Below are 18,382 nucleotides of genomic sequence, written 5' to 3' on the forward strand. Positions count from 1 at the left end.
ATAGTGTTTTCCCCCCATTCATATCAGCTCTCTAGTGAATACTTAGAGGCATTTCAATAGTCTTAACAAATTATTTGACATATAAATAATCCAATATCCGTAAGAAAAGGGAAACTTTAATGCAGTTCTTGGTCTTCTCCAACTTTGTTTAATAGACTTTTGTCCTTTGTTTTTCTCTGAACATATGCGGACAAGTCCTACCCACAGCATTATGTAGACAACAGAAGCTGCAGTCAAAAGCAGTCTTAGGTGTCGATCTGGCCTTCTCTGTTTCGCAGGGAAGGAAACCGAAGCCCATGAAAGGCACAGGACTTGCCCCAAAGGAGTTAGTGGTAGCATTCAAACCAGCCTCCAGGCTTTTAAACACCAGAATAGCAATCCTGTAAATTATTTGGTTAATGAGTTGGTGTCTTTATTTAACTTTTAAGTACTTCTCACCAAAAGAAGTTAAGGCATCAACAGTTCATTTTATCTCCTTGTTTCCATTGCTAAGGGACCCTGTCCTGAAAGCACCTAGGACTAAGTTCAAGATTACTGCCACTTAGAAGACAGCAGGCAAAAAAAGCGAGAGAGAAAAGACAGCAGGCAAGCCTAAGGTTAGCATCAAACTCAAATTCTGGTGCTTTCTCTTAAAGCACACACTGATCCTAAGGACAAAAAAAAAAAAACAGGACAAATTCTCAAGGCTCATAAAACCAAATTAGAAAGCTGGGAACCTAGCTTATCCAAACTTGGTAAACAGTAGCTCTGCTTTACCAATTATTAGATGTTTGCTGTTCTCAAGATAACTTTTAGGTGGCTTGAAATGGGTGGGGATCTCACCCCTTGGGAGATAGTCTTTTTGGTGCACTGATGCCCGGTGATGACTGAGCTAGGCACTGGATTTACAGGAGGCTACACAAAAGTTTTCCTCATTTGGACAGAAGACATATGCCCAAATGATAGCAGTGCAGGCTCATGAGTGATGGGTATCCTAGAAAACAGTAAGAGGTTCCCTCTGGGAGTATAGACGCCAGGGGAAACAGGGAAGGAAGTAGATTTGGGTAAGCTGAGGGGGAGAGTAGAAGGAAGGCAGATCAGGGTCTTAGCAGTGGATTGGTTGTCAGCTTGCAAAGTCCCACCAGCCTGTTGCGTGCCTAGGGAAACCTTAGGCTCAGCACTGGCCACCACTGCCCAGGCCTCTAGAAAGCAACTCTGAATTGTCTGCTGTGCTTGGAGTCTCAGAGTTTAGAGATTCCCCAGTGAAAGTAGAGAGCTGAATAGTGATCTTCAGCTGTTGTGACAGTAACAGATAAAAGGCTGCATTAAAGGCCTCGGAAATTAATGAGATAAAGTAGAACACTTGGAGTCGGGAAGCATTAGTCCCAGTTTTACCCTGTTAATAAGAGAAAAACTTACTGATTGCAATGTGCCGGGTCTATTCTAAAGGTTTTAACCTATTAACTGATTCAGTCCTCAAAACCACCTTTGGAAGTCAGTACTATAATTACACCTATTTTACAGGTGAGACAACTGAGGCACTGAGGTCAATGAAATTGCCAGGGTGAAAAAGCTAACCAGGCCCGGATCCAAGCCCAGGCGTTCCAGATTGAGTCTGAGTTCCTTAATAGCCGTGCTATGCTCTTGGGACAGGTGGCTTAAGTTCTGAGTGGTTCTTTTCTTCTGGGTCATTAAATGAGCATAATTGTATTTTGCACAGGAACTAATGGCTACTGTTTATTTTTAATTATATATTAGTCAGTATTTGTGGCACTGCTGGTTACTGTCAGTGCCTTCTCTAAATGTCTCAGCTGCCAGGGACCCTTTACCTCCTTTCCGTTCTACTCTTGAATGTCTTGGGACAACCACGCAGACTTCTGCTACCGACCAACTGCCTGCCTTCTGTGTGCACTGGGGATTTTAAATACCAGTCGCAGGAGGTAGAAACAACCCTTACTTAGTTGAGAGCTTTGGTTAATTGGGGTTGTGTTGGATAGGGCTTTTTATAGTGTGTAAACTCTCAAGGAGAACTTAGCCTCCTAATAGAACATCAGTTTATTTTCACCTCCAATATGGCCTCTGGGATCCTTATGGCCAGAAGCCCTGCTTAGTGACTGTCAAATTTTGGATGTCTTTAATTTACATATTCTGCATGCCCTATTCTAGAATTTTGCCTGTTCTTTTTCTTTGTTTAAGTCTCTCCAGCTCACAATTCTTACCTTGATTCATTCCACCCAATTATTGAGTGCTGTGTGTGAGGTACACTGGGGAGCCCAGAGATTTGCTTTCATTCCACTCGACGCCCAGTCTACTGAAGGACGTGGGCACAGCATATGAGATGTTACTTCCCTGCGGCCTGAGAGGTGTTCTGAGGGGAACAGCTGCAAGGAATGTGGACTAAGTTTAGGGGAGGGAAGGATGACGTTTAAGAAGGTAAATCAGAAGCTATTCTGGTGATAGGTGAGGCCCGTTGCTTATGGAGAGAGAAATGAGCCAGGACTGCCTGGGTTACTCCCCACTCTGCCTGGCTGGTGCAGGCTGCATTTTAACAAGTTCCCTGGAATGTTCAAGCATTGGTAGCTAAGCTTTCATAGTATCTTCACCTTCATTTGTTAGTCTTCCCCACTTTCAGTTAATGTTTTTGTAACCTAGGATCACACGTGGGAAAATAGCGATCCATCAGGATCAAGTAACTTGTTCAGTATCACACCAGCGCAGGGTCAGGCTCTAGGTTTACATCCAGATGGGCTTTCTGGTTCCCTTGTTCCTGACATGCTCTCTTACGACCATAATGGACAGCTGCCAGGGGTGTCCGGGCACAGTGCTATAATGAACACAGTAGTGGTCTGCTGTGGTATTCAGGTACTGGGCTAGATGCTTCGTATGTCACAATTAAGCCTTACAACAACCCAGTGAGGTAAGTGTCTTCCCAGTTTACGGAAAATGAAGAATATTCTTAGCATCTTAAGACATTTGCGCAGGGTCACATAGCCAGGGAGGTGGAAGAGTGGGGATAGTGTTGACTGCAGACCTGCTGTCTCCTTGCCCTTCCTGCTATGCCTGTGGTTCAGCATTGGCCTCTTGGCTTCTCTGGAACTCTGTATGTTGCCCTGGCGGCCACCCTAAGGGTTCCATTCTGTAGTGCACAATGACATTTGACTAGTTTTAGGAAGTACTTTGAACACACCCTGCTGTGTTGATGCTGGACCTCCAACCCCCAGCCTCTTATAGTGACAGCCCAAGGTCATTGAGACTGGGACCAGAGCTTTATCTATATGCTCATCTCTTCCTTGGGAAGACGTGCTGAGATGGGTCCTTGTCTTCAGCAGCTTCTCAGGACTGATCTTCATCCGAGCCACTTCTTTAAAATATATTAATGTACGACCCATAAGTGGTCAAGAATGGGTGGTTGGCGTCAACAAATTCAAACTTCATTTTTCTAGTTTCCTTTCTAATCCTTTTTCTTCAACATTTTATATTCTTCGTTTTGTTTTTTTACTTGGCATTAAACTCGCTTATGGTATGGTTAACTTCTCTTGGATAGTTGCTTCCAGCTCTTCGCTTTACTGTGCTGTATGGATACCAGTTCTGGTGGGTTTGGAGCTTGGTGTACCTTTTTTGTTGCTGTTGGTGGTGGGAAATTTTTTTTTGTGTTTTGTCTTTTGGATACTCTTCACTTAGAATAAATTGAGTAGGATTTTTATGTCAACTGGATTGAGCGTTTTTAAGATTTGTGATACATATTGCCGAATTAGCATCTCAGCATATTTAAGTCAAAATCTTAATTAGTCCTCTACTGGAAAATGAACCTGAATCTCGTGTGGTTGGACCATCACTACTAGGGACTGGGTGAACATTAAAACTCTTTGAGGGTATCCTGTACATAAGAGTGTACTTAATAAGGAGCTTGAGTCGAAGTGGAAATAAAGCATCTAGGTGTTAAATTCTGCTGCTGGCACTAAGAGACAGTAGTGGAGCATCACAGTTAGAATCCAGGCTACCTGGCTGTGAGGCCATAGGCAAGTTATTTAATCTTTTGAGGCTCAATTTCCTCACTTGTGAAAGGGGATATAATTATCATCTAAGTAGATAGGGGTTTGGAATAAGAAGAGAGGATTGGCTGGAGTGCTCTCTGAATTCTTCCTGTCCATCACACATAACATGTGATAAGTTACTAATTTCTATTAATTCTAAACCTCCAAGACCTCTTTCTCCCATCCCCTTCTTACTCCCTCCCTTGCCAGCCTCTCTTCTTTGGCTTTCAAAACCTGATAAGTCTTCCATCTCCAACTCCTCATGCTTCCAGAGGGAACTGTTTGATCAATTCTCAGACATGCTCTTTCACATGTTAACATCTCTTAAGTCAGAACTCAGTCAATGGCATACCACCTTGTTGTCAGCAGCCCGTAGATCTTATTTAAATGAGATGTCTTAAAACCAATGACTTCTTAGATTCAATAATCAGTATATCTTTCTAAAATAGATCAGGAGCTTTTAGTTACTCCCATTTTTTCGAGTTGAACTTAAAGTCCTTTTGTCTGCCAGATACCATTTCCCATGACCTAACTCCAGCTTCATCTCCAACCTCATTTGTGCCTGTCTCCTACCAGCTCTCCTGTGATCGCCCCAGATTACTTGGGCCCCTTTGCTGCAAGCGCACATCCCGCTGTGCTCTGCTCACTCTTCATCCTGGGAGACAGCTCAAGGACCATGCTCGCAGCGATTCTCATCCTCCCCGCCGTCCCCTGCTCCTTGGGCAGGACAGCACCTATTCCTTGTTCTCGGGTTTTCCACCTCTAAAGCAGTGCCCAGTGAGATGAGTGAGCCTTTGAAATAGTGCCTGTAATCCAGTGGGCTCTCAAAGGTTAATTTGCCTCGAATCCTTGCCACCTCCAGATAACACTCACTGTTTTCTCCCCCTCTGGGAAGCAAAATTTTTAACTCATTAATCTTATAGGACTGTCCGATTATGTCAAACAAGGGAATTATAAAACTTTTAAAGTGTAATTTTTTCTATCGGTTCAAAAAACTGTAAATTTCATTTGGGGATTCCACTGCTTGCTGCACGTGTCTATTCCAGTTACACATCCTGAAACTGGGGAAATTACCACACATTGGTGTGGGGACCCACTGGGACCACTGTGTGATGGATCTGTGCTAAAACTCCGTGCATCACCTGACCTCCGTAAGTCCCTACTCCAACTGGCGAACCCCAGTGACATTTTAGGTCTCTAGGAATTAGTGTAATCTCAGAAGCAGTGTTTGGTAATTCTGTAAAAGTTTGACCAGTTTCCCTTCTCCAGTTCAGTCACCTTGGTAAATATAAGACTAGGGCCTTGGCTGCTTGGAAGAGGGAAGTTACCTGAGAGATCAGGCAAATGTTAGTAGGTTGGCATTCAAGCTGGTCCCCGAGGTGCACATTCATATTTGGAGAGGGGGGTGCTTTTTAGATGGAGATTGCTCAAAAAAAAAAAAGTGGCCTGGTCTGGCTAGAACATGAGTTTTGGCTGTAACGGCCTGCAAAATGTGGTATGTAATCATCCACTTTCATTTTCTGATCCGTTTCATCTTTTGCCTAACACATGGCCTGAAGCACTGGGATTGTTGAAATTGGTGACTTCCTAGGACTAGGCTGAGGTCCGGTAGGAATGATGACGTTAGTGATAGTCAGGATGTTTGTGATGCCCGTCCTTAACTCACAGTAATATGTGCGGTAGGTGTTCTCATTTGGTAGATTATACGACTGAGGCCCAGAGTGGTTCAGGGACTTGCCCAGAGTTCTAGCCATCAGGTCTCAGTTTCCCCATGTTTTCCTTTGAACTAAGACACCACTCATTAAACCCATGGGACTCTTTGCCTTCTGGTCCGTGCCCTTCCTGTTACTTCAGCTTGGCCTGCTTCCTGAGAGAAAGGCATCAGTGCCACATCCCTTCCCCTCCATCTTGCTGGGAGGTAACTGAGAGGCCCAGGTAGGCCGTCTGCCTGAAAGAAATGACTGGAATTCTGACCAGCCTCTTCTGTTTTTTAGTGGGCAGCTGAGGATTCTGTATGAAAACGTGCTGGGGCTTCTCATGAAATAAGCCTGTGCAAAGAAGTACTTTTTTGTCTGTGAGACAAGTAACTGTGTTCCCCAGTTTTCCATTCTGTCATGCTCACGGATGCTGTGTCTGATTCTGAGAATGCTTCTTCCTGTCCAGTGCTTTCCTCTCAATAAACAGCCCCCTCCTGTAGCTTCTGAGCTGAGCTCACTTCCCAGAGCAAGCCCTTCTGTCCTGGGTCCCATCTGCCCCACCCACTCACTTAGGGCACTTTTCTCTTTCCCTGGGTTCTCATAACCTGGACTTACATTGTAGTCTGTTTTGCAGACTTGTTTTCTTTTTACTTCAGTTGCCATGGTTCCCAACTTTGTATATCAGATAATCATAACTCCGCACCCTCTTTTTCCCCACTGTTTCAGTGAGAAAGCTGCACTCTTTTCTTATGGGGCCTCCGCAGTAGGGATTTGGTCGCTTTTTAATCATTTCCTTTCCGGCAGGCGTTTCTTGCCCTCCTGTTTATGAGTGTGTATTCTGGAGTCTGGATTGATTCAGGATTCAGATCACCACTTCATTTATAGTGTTTTTAGATAAAGAACCGCAGCCCATTAGAGCTGATGACCTAGAAAGAGGATTATGAGATGGGAAACAACTGATTTTTAAAAAAAAACCATCTGCCCTAAACTGGTTCTACCTGTATTACTTTGATTGTTAGTGATATAAACAAACAAATTATATAATTACAGGGGAAATGAGGCCTGTCAGATCATGGTCAGAAACCTAAGGGTTTTTTGCCTTGTGCATCTTACTGCCTTAACCCAGAAATCCCAAACTCCTGGCTTTGGTAGACTGTGTGCTGTGGTAATTTTGAGGCCATTTGGGTTGCCAGGGGGGTATCCTGGATCACTAGTTCTCTTTATAATAGGGTAAATAACTGGTAAAAAGGAACTCTCTGGGAGAGGCTGTGTGAGGAGGAGTAGCCCTCATTTTTGGTAGTATGGAGACACCATGCTGGGGATCACAGGACTTATGGTTAGGCCCTGGCTTAGTCATGAACGATCCATGTGACCACCTTGGGCAGCCCAGCCTTAGCTAGGAAGACTTCCGACTACTTAGGCGTAGCTTCTGGGGCACCAGCACTCATCAGATAACCTCACCTAAGGGCTCAGTGTACTGTGAACTGCCATAAAGAATATTGGGTGTGGTGATTGTGGAGGGGTGGTGGTGGGTGGAGATGGAAGAGGGCATAAATGGTGATGGAAAAAAATAAAAAATAATTTTACAAAAAAGAATAGTCGGGTTTGTGTGGAGATGCCAGTCACCAGCTTTCCTGGAGCTTCTGTGGTTCAAAAGGAAAGATGGAAAGATGGAGCTGGAGTTTCAAGCCAACACAATGTGATTCCACCTATGCATCTACTTTGGACCCCACTGATCCTACCAGACTTCCTGTTTCCACCTCTAGTCAGTTATTCCGTTCATCTATTCCAGCTCTCGGCCTAGAATTCCCTTCTCCCTCCTCATTTCTTTAGATCTGGCAACTCCTACCCACCTTTCACTGTTTATAAAATGACCTTGATGCATATGCACAGCTTATGATGATTGCTAGTTTAGATACTAGTTATTTGCTTTAAATCAAGCTTCGTTAGAGACGGGGGTGTTTTGTATTCACTTTGCCAGCCATATGGTGGGCTAGCAGAAACACTGATGAATTGGAGTGTGCCCCTGGAATAAGCTAGTGCAGTTCTAGGTGCATTGGCAAGAATCAGTATACAAGTCAGTCAAGAAGGGAGGGGAGGTCATTTGCTTGGCATGGAGTAGCAGACACTTGACAATCTTCTCGCATGCTTTGCCTGTCTCAGCAGCAGCCCTGGGAGGTGTGGGTGGTGTGCTGCTGCTGATCTGGAGACAGTGTCATGGAATGCAGTGGTTTCACAGTCAAACAGATTTGAGTCTTTCGACTCTTAAGCCTCTGCGCCGCAGGTTCTTCATTTTATAAGATGGCGCTATTTCCCCCTGCCCCCTTAGGTAATGGTAAATATTAAGTTGAATGTCAAGTGCCAGTGCAGGCACTCTGTAAGTGGTTACACATGGCCATTTGCAGGTGAAGAAGCGGAAGTAGAAACTTGGGAAGGTGAACTAAGTTGCCTCCTGGCTGTTCACCCAATCAGCAGTAAACCAGAGTTAAACCCAGGCACCCTTAACCCCAAACCCAGCTTGATGCCAGTCCCTGCAGCCTGTGTCATACCATGTCTTGTCCCTTGACTCATTCTATGTGAGTGGAGATGGGCTGGCTTTTATAGAGTTGGCTCATACCAATTGTACTGGTCCTCTTGGATTGGAGCAATTGTCACCACTGTCACTCTTAACTTTTAATACACTGCATTCCTGTAGCCTAAAGGTGGTGTGAATGTGCCCATCTCACTCAAGCTCTTTCCGGTCTTCCTTTGATTTAGGAGAAAGGATCCTGGGTTATGCTGAGGAGCCCTGTTATCTCTGGTTTGTCATGGAGTTCTGTGAAGGTGGAGACCTGAATCAGTACGTCCTGTCCCGGAGGCCGGACCCAGCCACCAACAAAAGCTTCATGCTACAGCTCACAAGCGCCATTGCCTTCCTGCACAAAAACCACATCGTGCACAGGGACCTAAAGCCAGACAACATCCTTATCACAGAGAGGTCTGGCACCCCCATCCTCAAGGTGGCAGACTTTGGACTAAGCAAGGTCTGTGCGGGGCTGGCCCCCCGAGGCAAAGAGGGCAATCAGAACAACAAAAATGTGAACGTGAATAAATACTGGCTGTCCTCAGCCTGTGGCTCAGACTTCTACATGGCCCCTGAAGTCTGGGAGGGACACTACACAGCCAAGGCTGACATCTTTGCCCTGGGCATTATCATCTGGGCAATGATAGAAAGAATCACTTTCATTGACTCTGAGACCAAGAAGGAGCTCCTGGGGACCTATATCAAACAGGGGACTGAGATCGTCCCTGTTGGTGAGGCGCTGCTAGAAAACCCAAAGATGGAGTTGCACATCCCCCAGAAACGCAGGACTTCCATGTCTGAGGGGATCAAGCAGCTCTTGAAAGATATGTTAGCTGCTAACCCACAGGACCGGCCTGATGCCTTTGAACTTGAAACCAGAATGGACCAGGTCACATGTGCTGCTTAAAATTCAGGGCAAAGCATCTTGGGTGTTTTTAAACTAGGTGAGTGTACTCTTTTTGTTGTGCATGCAGTCTTCCTGGACTGGATTTTTCGCCCTGGGCCCTGGGGTGGGCCCTATGGAGTTGGGAAAGGCAGGATTGAAGGGAACTCAGTGCTTTTTATCAGAGATCCCCCAGGTCTTGATGAGATATGTGGGATTATTTGAGTATGAGTTGGAATGTCCAGAGAAGTTTTCTGAGTGGAGTTGCATTTGAGCTGAGTCTCTTTTAAATTTCCTAGAAACATGTTTTCTCATTAATTAATAAAGGCTTACTGTAGAAAATGTGCAGAAAAGGTATGGGCAGTTTTTTTCAGAGGATAAGCGCCGTCCCTAAATTGTATCCCTTCTCCTCGCACATCCAGTTCTACATAGTTTAGATGAAGCTGTGGTTAGGTAGTTATGTTTCCTGCTCTTTCACTCAACGCTAATCTGTGCATTTCCCCATGTCATGCTTTTGAAAGTATGGCTTTCAATAATTGACATTTCATTGTATGTACAATAATGTAGCCATTCTCCTACTCTAGATATCAGATGGTTTCTCCATATTTAGACACTATAAACTCTGTGAGTGAGTATTATCTGGAAAGCTTTGCTTATGTAGATTATTGCCCAGATTTATTGTGGGCTTTCACTTTTCAAGTATTGTGCTAGGTTCTGGGGTAACAATGGTAAGCATCATCAGAAACTTGCCCCACCCTCATGAGTTTTGCAGCTTAGTCGGGGAGAGAAACATTACTCAATATTTACCATAGTTGCTTTGCAACAAAGGAGAAGAGATATTAAGGAAAACTGACCTTTCAGGGGATTGTGCCCAGAAGCAAGACTAGGGAATTGGGGACAAGGAGGAGCACTTCAGGTAGAAGATCCTAGCCTCTGCAAAGGACCTGAAGCCAGAGGGACCTTAGCACATTTGAGAGACTCCACCAGCTTGAGTAAGTGAAGAATGCAGACACGTGGTAAGGGGTAACAGTGACCTGCCAGAGTGTGGGCAAAGCTGAGGTGGAACATCCCAAAGTGTGTACCAGGAACAGCAAGTTCAGTTGGACCAGAACCTGCGGTGTGAGCAGGGGAAATAAGATCAGAAATTAGGTGAAACCTGGCGCCCTGGAATTTGACCTTGACTTAGCAGGCTTGGGAGCCATCTGTGGACCAGAGTGGAACAATGCAGCATTAAGAACTTAGTATGTGCAAGTTGAATTGAACAGAAGACTAGAGACTTGGAGACTGGTTGGGTCAATTGTTTTATTCCCACTAGTATGGGACATTGTTGAACCTGAAATTGGGTAGCACTGAGGATAGAGGAGTACCTTGATCTTCCGAGCAGAGAATTGGCAAGATCATGGGCCAGATGTGCAAGTAGAAGAAAGTAGATGTGGGAGATTAATGGAAGTATGCAAATGCTGGCTAGTGTTCTGGTCAGATGTGAATTCTTTTTCTTAACAGAAAGCCCCAGCCTTGTTTTGTGGGAAGGAAAAAAATACAAAAAACATTGACTACCATCTTTGCTTGGTATTTTCACATGTACCATTTTGTTTCTCCTTTGCAACCCTATAATGGGTTGAGTCACTACCCAAAATCCTACTAAATTAAAGGCAGGTGTATCTTACTCGTGACCCTCCCTTCTTTCCCCTTTTTTCTTAATATCAGTATGGCAAGCTGGAAGTAAGCTACCCTTACATTTTGCTGAAGCCTTGAGATGAGGTGATGGGGCTGGGGCTGATCCCAGTGGTTGGTCACAAGGAAGGGGCCTTAGCACATGAGCCTTGTGTCAGAAGTTTCAAATCAGTTATGATATAAGTGAGCTCTATGTGCCTGGTTAAAATTGGGAAGAGCTCTTGAGTCCAAACACCTTTTTCTCCCATCATCTGGGTGGATTCTTAGTCCCCTCCTTTCCTTCCATCACCCTCAGATTTCTGGTTGGACTTGGTTAATTTTTGTTTTGTTTTGTTTTTAAATTTTATTATTGTATGGACTTGGTTAATATTGATTTGAGCTGGTTACATCTGTGTTCTCAGTGAATTGTATTTCACGCTGTCCCTTCCCATTTCCATCTCATCTTTTCCACTTTTAAAAAACCCCTTAGAATTCAAGTTTGCCCTGGAGTAGAAAGGTAGTCATTGGAAGAGGGACCAGAATTTTGGTTAGGATTATGGGGTGTCACAACTAATTGAGATCACTACTTTCATTTGGACATCTACACTTGGGATCTGTGCTGATTTGCAGGCCAAGTTTTAACTAAATAGGAGTGATTCCTGCAAGTAGGAGAAATAGAGGAGAGGAGAAAAAAATTAGGTACAGAGTGTCCCAGGCTCTGACAGGTAACAAAGACAGTACAGTACTTGGTCTTTTGGTTTCTATTTGAGTGTAGCCTATCCTGCCCTGTCCTAGCCGGGCACTTAGAATTATGGGCCTAGGCCCAGGCCTGTGTGACCAGAAGCTGAGCCTTGTGTCAGAAGTTTCAAATCAGTTATGATATAAGTGAGCTCTATGTGCCTGGTTAAAATTGGGAAGAGCTATTGAGTCCAAACACCCTTTTCTCCCACTAGGCTTTATAGATGGAGAAACTGATTTCATATATCGATTTATTGGGAAACTATTTGGCAGGGATGATTTTAAGCATAGGAGATACATTAGTGAACAAAACAGACAAAAATTCTTGCAGTTGTGGAGACATTCTAGTAGGGAGACAGACACATATAAGTGATATGTTAGAAAGTGCTAAGTGCTGGGGGGCAGTGTAGAGCAGGGTAAGGGAGATCAAAATACTAGGTCTGGGGTGGAGGTGTGTTTTGAAATAGAAGAGATCAGGGTGGGTCTCCTTAAGACAGTGACATTTGAGTAGCAAAAGTTAGGAGTTGAGGGAGTGAGTCATGAGGATTTCTGGCAAAAGAGCATTCCAGACAGAGGAAACAGCCAGCAGAAGGGCTTGAAGGCTATATAGTGAGCAGAGAAAAGAGTGCATGAAGAAAGCCTAGAGAGGTAACTAGGAGTCAACTAGAATAGGCCTTATTGGCTTTTGTAAGGTTTTTGGCTTTTATTCTTGAGTAAGATGGAAAGACATTGGTATGTATTAAGTTATTTGATACCTAATCTTTTAGGGTCATGTGACTTCTGTGCTAACAGTAAGCTATAGGGGAGCAAGTGAGGAGATAAGATGGGAGGCTATTGTAGTAACCCAGGTGAGAGGTAAATGGTGGCTTTGAGCAGTGGAACAGGAGAGGTGATGATTGGATTTGGGGTGAATTTTGACGTCCCAATAGGATTTCCTGTTGGATTGAATGTAAGGAAGGAATTAAGGATGACTTCAAGGCTTTGGCCTTGGAAGCCATTAGAAGGATAAAGTTGCCATCAAATGAGGTTGGAAGCCATTAGGAGAAACATGTTTGGCTGGAGAAAGTTAGGTTTTAGTCATCTGAAAGTTTGGAATGCCTACTTAGAATCCAAGGATAGAAGTAAAGCAGGCAGGTGGATGAGTCTGGAATTCAGGAAAGAGAGCTGGTCTAGAAAGACTTAATTTAGAGATGGCCAAGGTACTACAGTGAGTATAGAGATGATTCCAAAGAATGACTGAGCTCTGGGCCATCCAGCATTGAGGTTGGGGAGGAGAAATGAAGTCAGAGGTTAGAGACTTGGATATGGTCTCCTGAAAGGCAGGTGAAGAAAAGGCCTCAGGAGGAAGGAGTAATCAGCCATGGCATACATGCCAGCAGGTTGAGATGAGGACTGCGGGTGGACCGTTGGATTTAACAACTGGGAAGACCTTAGTGTTCATGAACAATTTTGGTGGCACACAGTGGGGAAAACCATTAACTAGAGTAGGTTTGAGAGGGAATAAAAGAATAATTGGAGGCAGAGAATAGACCAATGATTCTTAGTTTTAGTCTGAAGACCCTGTTACACTCTTGAAACCAAGGACTCCAGGGAGCTTTTGTTTTAGGTTTTATCTTGATATTTGTGATATTAGAAATTAAAACTGAGAAATGTTTTAAATGGCCCTTTCAAGTGAATATAAATAATAATAGGTTGACTATATGTTAACATAAGTATCATAATTTATGAAAAATAACTTTTCAAAAACATTTTTTGAGTAGAATGGTACTGTTTTGTAGTTTTGCAGATCTCTTTAGTTTCTGCCTTAATAGTCAGCTAGATTCTCATATCTGCTTCTGCATTATAACCTGGTGCCATGTCCCTCATCGTGGAACTTCTGGAAAACTCCACTGTGCACTTAGGAGAGAATGAAAGTGACAAAGAGAACTAATGTCCGAGTGTTATGAAAAGGTTTAGCTTCCTGGACTCCCAAACTGCACACCACACTTTGAGAACCAATGGTAGTATTGATGACTGTTCCCAAGGAATTTTACTGGGAAGGGGAGCTGAGAAGTTGGGGGCAGCTGGAGACCAATGAAGGGACAGAGTTTGTGTGTCCTGATTCCTAGCCAGCTATTCTATTAGACCTGTTGTTGTGGCTCCAACTCCAGCTGCATATAGAAAACACACTTATCCCTAGTACCTGTACCATGAAGAAACTTCAGTAATCTAGGCTTGTAGATTTCAGAGGGATGTGTAAATCAGGGTTACATGGTTTTAGTGTTTTGCAACACATGGGATTCCTCTGAAAGGAATGTTGCCTAGTGAATTATCTAGGATTGAGTCCCACTTCTGGTTTACTGGCAATGTGACCTCAGGCAAGTTATTTTACCCCTCCGAGTTTTATTGTTCATAAAATAGAGTGGATCATATTTATGCTATGGGGGTTGTTGGGAATCACAAGAGGTTGTGAAAGTGTCCTATAACAACTGTCTAAATGAAATGTTAAATGGTAGAATTTTAGGCACGCTTTGACTTGAGGTAGAAGCATTGTCTTCTGTTTTCTTCTGAAGGCAGTGAGTGGTCTTTAATAGTGGCCTTACTTCTGATGATTACCAAATAGCGTTTTTCCCCCAAACAAAGTTGCACTCAAGGCAACTGTTCGATTACTTGTTTCAGAAAAATTCTGTTTATAAAGATTGCTCAATGATGGATTCTATCTTTCTCTTGTCATTTTTTGAAGATGCTTAATAATTCCTAATGGTTCCTACCAGCCACCCACAAGCCTTACCCAAAGTGAGAAGCCAGCCAAACTCATGTTCCAGGTGCCACCACCCACATGTTACCAGGGAGGGTGTTATGGGATGAGAGAATCAGCATTCATGGCCAAGTTTGCTGTCTAATATACAAACTTGGTTACTAGGGCCTTTTTGAAGCCAGGGCCTTTGAATGCCGTTCATTTGGAGCAGGCAGCTTGAGCCTGCTGAAGGGAATCAGATGTTGATGTGACCTAAGGGGTCATAGAAAATATTCTTTGCTCCATGTGATTTTTGGTGGCTGCTTAACATCAGAGAAAGAAATCAGGCCTAAATTCTTGAAGTGATCAGTGATCTATTTATCCTTGGTCTGGGGCCAGAAGATGTGGTTCTGGGCTAACAAGCTGAGTGACCTGGATTGGCCCCTTGACCTGGGCTTCAGATTTTGCTTCTGTATTACCAGAGTTGAGGTGTTTTTAACATGGGGTCCCCAAACCTCTAGTTGGGCCCCTAATGGTCTTCTGGAGATTCACAAACTTTTCCACTCATCTCACAGGCAAAGAGTGTTTGCTCACGTTGAAGCTGTGGAAGCCAGTCAGATCACCTGTTTCCTTTTGGCTGGAATTATACCCCAAACTGTGTCACGTTGTAGGTATCAAGTTAATGAGAAGTGACACTAAAAACTAAAAATGGAAAAGAAATGCTTAACTGATGTGGTTTGTTGTATTTATTTTTTATTTTTTTAAAGGCTTCCAGTCATTCTTATTTTTCAATTACAGTTGACATCCAATACTGTATTAGTTTCGTGGTTGCACCCCAGTGATTAGACATTACATAACCTACTAAGTGGTCATCCCGATAAATCCCGCACCCACCTGACACCACACATAGTTATTAGAATATTACTGACTCTTCTCCCCATGCTGCACTTTACATCCCATGGCTATTCTGTGGCAACTGGTGTTTTGTATTAAACGGCAAAGTCTTCAACAGTCACTGGGGGATAAATTAAAAAGCAGGTTTTAGGTGAGAAAGTGGGAACCCAGGACAGATAGGTCTCCAGGTCCCTTCTCTGTTGACTGTGACATCCTGTCCCAGCCTTCAGGACAGCCATGAACTAACCCAGGAGCACCTAAGACATGCCCCCCCCCTCACAGGCCTGCCCTCCGTGGGGGAGGTGGTGGATGAGACTTAGCCTCATGAGTGTGGAGGGCTAAGGGGTTAGGCTCTGAAGGAAGGCGACAGTGCTGAAGATGACCAGAGATGATGATAATTACTGGTCACCCCTGGGCTAAGTGCTTTATGATCATTATTTCATTAACTTCTTAAGTAACTTCCCGAAGGTCACAGAGCTAATAAGGAGTAAAGCCATGGGTGGCTTTACCCAGTATGGTATATTACCTCACTGAATCATCTTTAGTACTCCAGTGTTTTTATAACTGACTCCAACAACTGAGCACCAAGTAGACTGAATCTCCTGCCCTCCTAGTACCACTCATTCTGAGATAGTCAAGTGGGTGGGAGGCACCTGGCACTGAGTAGGTTTCCAGTTGGGAGGTCACCTCTCCTCTGAAAAAGCACAGAGTGTGCCGGTGAACAACTAGGTGGGAAGTCCCAAAGGATAGTGTAAGCAAAAGGCTTCACGGAAAAGGTGAAACTGCCAAAGGCACCAGAGTTAGAGGTTTGATCCTTACAGTCCAGAGGCTCGTACCACTTAAGTCTCTGGTGGCGTCTGAACAACGGGAGGGTGGGAGGGAAACGCCACCCTTACCCTGGAGTGGATGATTAGATCCTTAAACAGTGGGGTTTTAGTTAACGTGGGGAGAGCATGGCGGGACGGTATTTAGCCAGTGATTGTAGACGCTCATCCAAGCAGACCTGGAGCCTCTGAGCCCCTGTCTGTGAAGTGGAAGTCCCAGCCTTGCCTTACCTTCCTCACTAGACTTCATGGAGCTGCGCGTGAGTGGAGGGCTTGTGAGTGAAGATCCAGAGGGTTTGAAAGCTCGGCCTTCACTGGAGATCTGGCTGCCCTAGGAACTAGCATACAGAACGTCTTCTGGGGCCTGGCCCGCCTACTGGTGTTTTCTGAACATCCCCCCAGGTGGGGAAGGCTGGTGCTGGCAAGGTCAGCCAGCTCCCCCGAGCAGCTTTTGTCCCTGCTGTTGCCATCCCCTGCCTGCTCCCGGTAGCAAGAGGAGGAAGCCGAGCTGTAGGTTATGTAGTGTGGCTGGTGGCCTCCAGGGATAATCTGTCCCTTGAACTCAGCAGGACATCAAAGCATCTCAGGGGACAGGCCTGCCCCACGCGTTGCTGCTCACTTCCTCCTCCTCCCTGGCATCCGTGGCCCCTCCTCCCGAGACAGCGTCCCTCTGGGCAAATGGGAACGGCTCCCGTAACCACCAGTCTGTGAGCAAAGCTCCCTGACCAGAGGGGTCCTTCCAACTCCCATTTCCTCTTACCCAGGGACATTCAGACTCCCACCAACACTAACAGCTCCTGGTTATAAAAACCTGCGTGGAGGAGCCACTTGACTTGTTCAGGGGGAAGCCCTGCCCTTTTATCTCCAACCCTGAATCAAGTCCTTTCCATCGTATTATCGTACAGCGTCTGCGTGGCATCTGCATAAGCGCTCTGTTATCTTGCCATCATTCTGCTGGTGGGCAAGCTGAGGATCACTTTCCTGAGGTTTTGAGAGTCAGGATTTGAAACAAGGTACCTGACTGGAAATTCCACTGTTCATTCTGCCTCTTACAGCCTCTTTAAAAGTAGCTTTTGATGGGTTTATATTTTGAGGCAGACTGCGATTTCCCCTCCAAATAGCATCACACAGGTGGCCCTTTAGATGTTAGTGGGCAGGCTGCCCGTGGTGTCCTTCAGAGTCTGACAACTATGTGAGCACACTGCAACAGCGCCACCACCCACTCCTTCAGGTGAGATCACCTATGTGTGGATTCCTCATGTCACACTGATACAGCCTCAGACATGGGCAGGTGAGGCATGGCTGGGATAACCAAGGGTCGGGCAACAGTAGGCAAAAGCCACATTAGCAGGCAGACATCAAACTTACCAAGAGATTGGGAAGTGGTAGGCCCAAAGCGCGCCCCACATGCTGGCAGCCAGGAGAGCACTGGCACTGGGGCGTGCTGACAGGACAGTATGGCATTTGTACAAGGGCCCCTTGTCTCTGTTCCCAGTACCGTATCCGAAGTCCTTTCCAAGTGAACTTAGCCTGACCATTTGAGGTTGATGGGGACTCCACAAAAAGGCAGGATTGCTAGGTTTCTCCTGACACACACATCTAGCTCATTGAGTCTTAACTAAAGCAAGGGATTTCATCATTTGTGCCTGTCATTGGTGTTGCTGCCTGCAGCTCTGTGTTGAAGGATTCTGGCCAATGCAGGTTCAGTTAGCAAGAGCCCTCCTGGCTATGGCAGGCACTTGCCCAGTGGAGAGGCTGACAGTATAGACACCAGTGTTGCCCTCTCAGAGCTCAGTTTAGCAGTGCGGATAAGACATGGACACTTTGTTGTAGTGGGCGTGACTTGGGAGATACACAGGAAGCCTGGAGAGAGTGGAGGGGAAGCTGGAGGAGGTGGCGCCCTGGGCTGGTTCTAGAAGGTAGGTTTAGGGGTACCTTGTTGGCCAGATAAATGAAGAGGTCACATCTCAGGGTTTGTCAGAAACTCTCCTTGGCATACTGAGGCTTTGCTGGGTACAGAACTCAGCTGACGGAGAGGGGTACTGTTCTCAACCAGAGCAAAAAGCCCAACCAGAGGTGCATTCTAGGCCCAGAACCTGGGGAGTCTCCCCAAAGTTCTGTCTTGATAAACAAGGGCAGCAGTAGATAAGCTCCCAGCCCCTTGTTTCGTTTCCACTAGTGAGTCCTCGGTGGTATTACAAAATCAGAGGAAGTGGAGACCTCCTGCAGCATTTCTAGGACTCAGAGGCATGGCAGGCCTTAAAACTGCCAGCCAAGTTTAAAATAAATCAATACCATAAAGTACTGCAATGAATTTCCCAACGTAAAGGGATTTCACTTTCTGTTAGAGGTGCCAGGGGAAAGCTATAACTCAGCCTGCATCGCACACAGGTCAGAATTC

The 18,382-nt window shown here is 45.1% G+C and overlaps 1 protein-coding gene across 1 annotated transcript in view; it reads left to right on the forward strand.

Annotated features, from left to right (window-relative positions):
* Positions 1 to 18,382, forward strand: part of STK35 (serine/threonine kinase 35) — a 41,129-nt gene that overhangs the window by 5,193 nt on the left and 17,554 nt on the right. Inside the window, exon 3 of the mRNA XM_081149382.1 lies at positions 8,468 to 9,217. Coding sequence (XP_081005508.1) covers positions 8,468 to 9,180 — 713 coding nt within the window. The 3' untranslated portion in view covers positions 9,181 to 9,217. The remainder of the gene's footprint in view (positions 1 to 8,467; positions 9,218 to 18,382) is intronic.

This window comes from Miniopterus schreibersii, assembly GCF_964146895.1.
Source record: "Miniopterus schreibersii genome assembly, chromosome: 10".
NCBI classification, from domain to species: domain Eukaryota; kingdom Metazoa; phylum Chordata; class Mammalia; order Chiroptera; family Miniopteridae; genus Miniopterus; species Miniopterus schreibersii.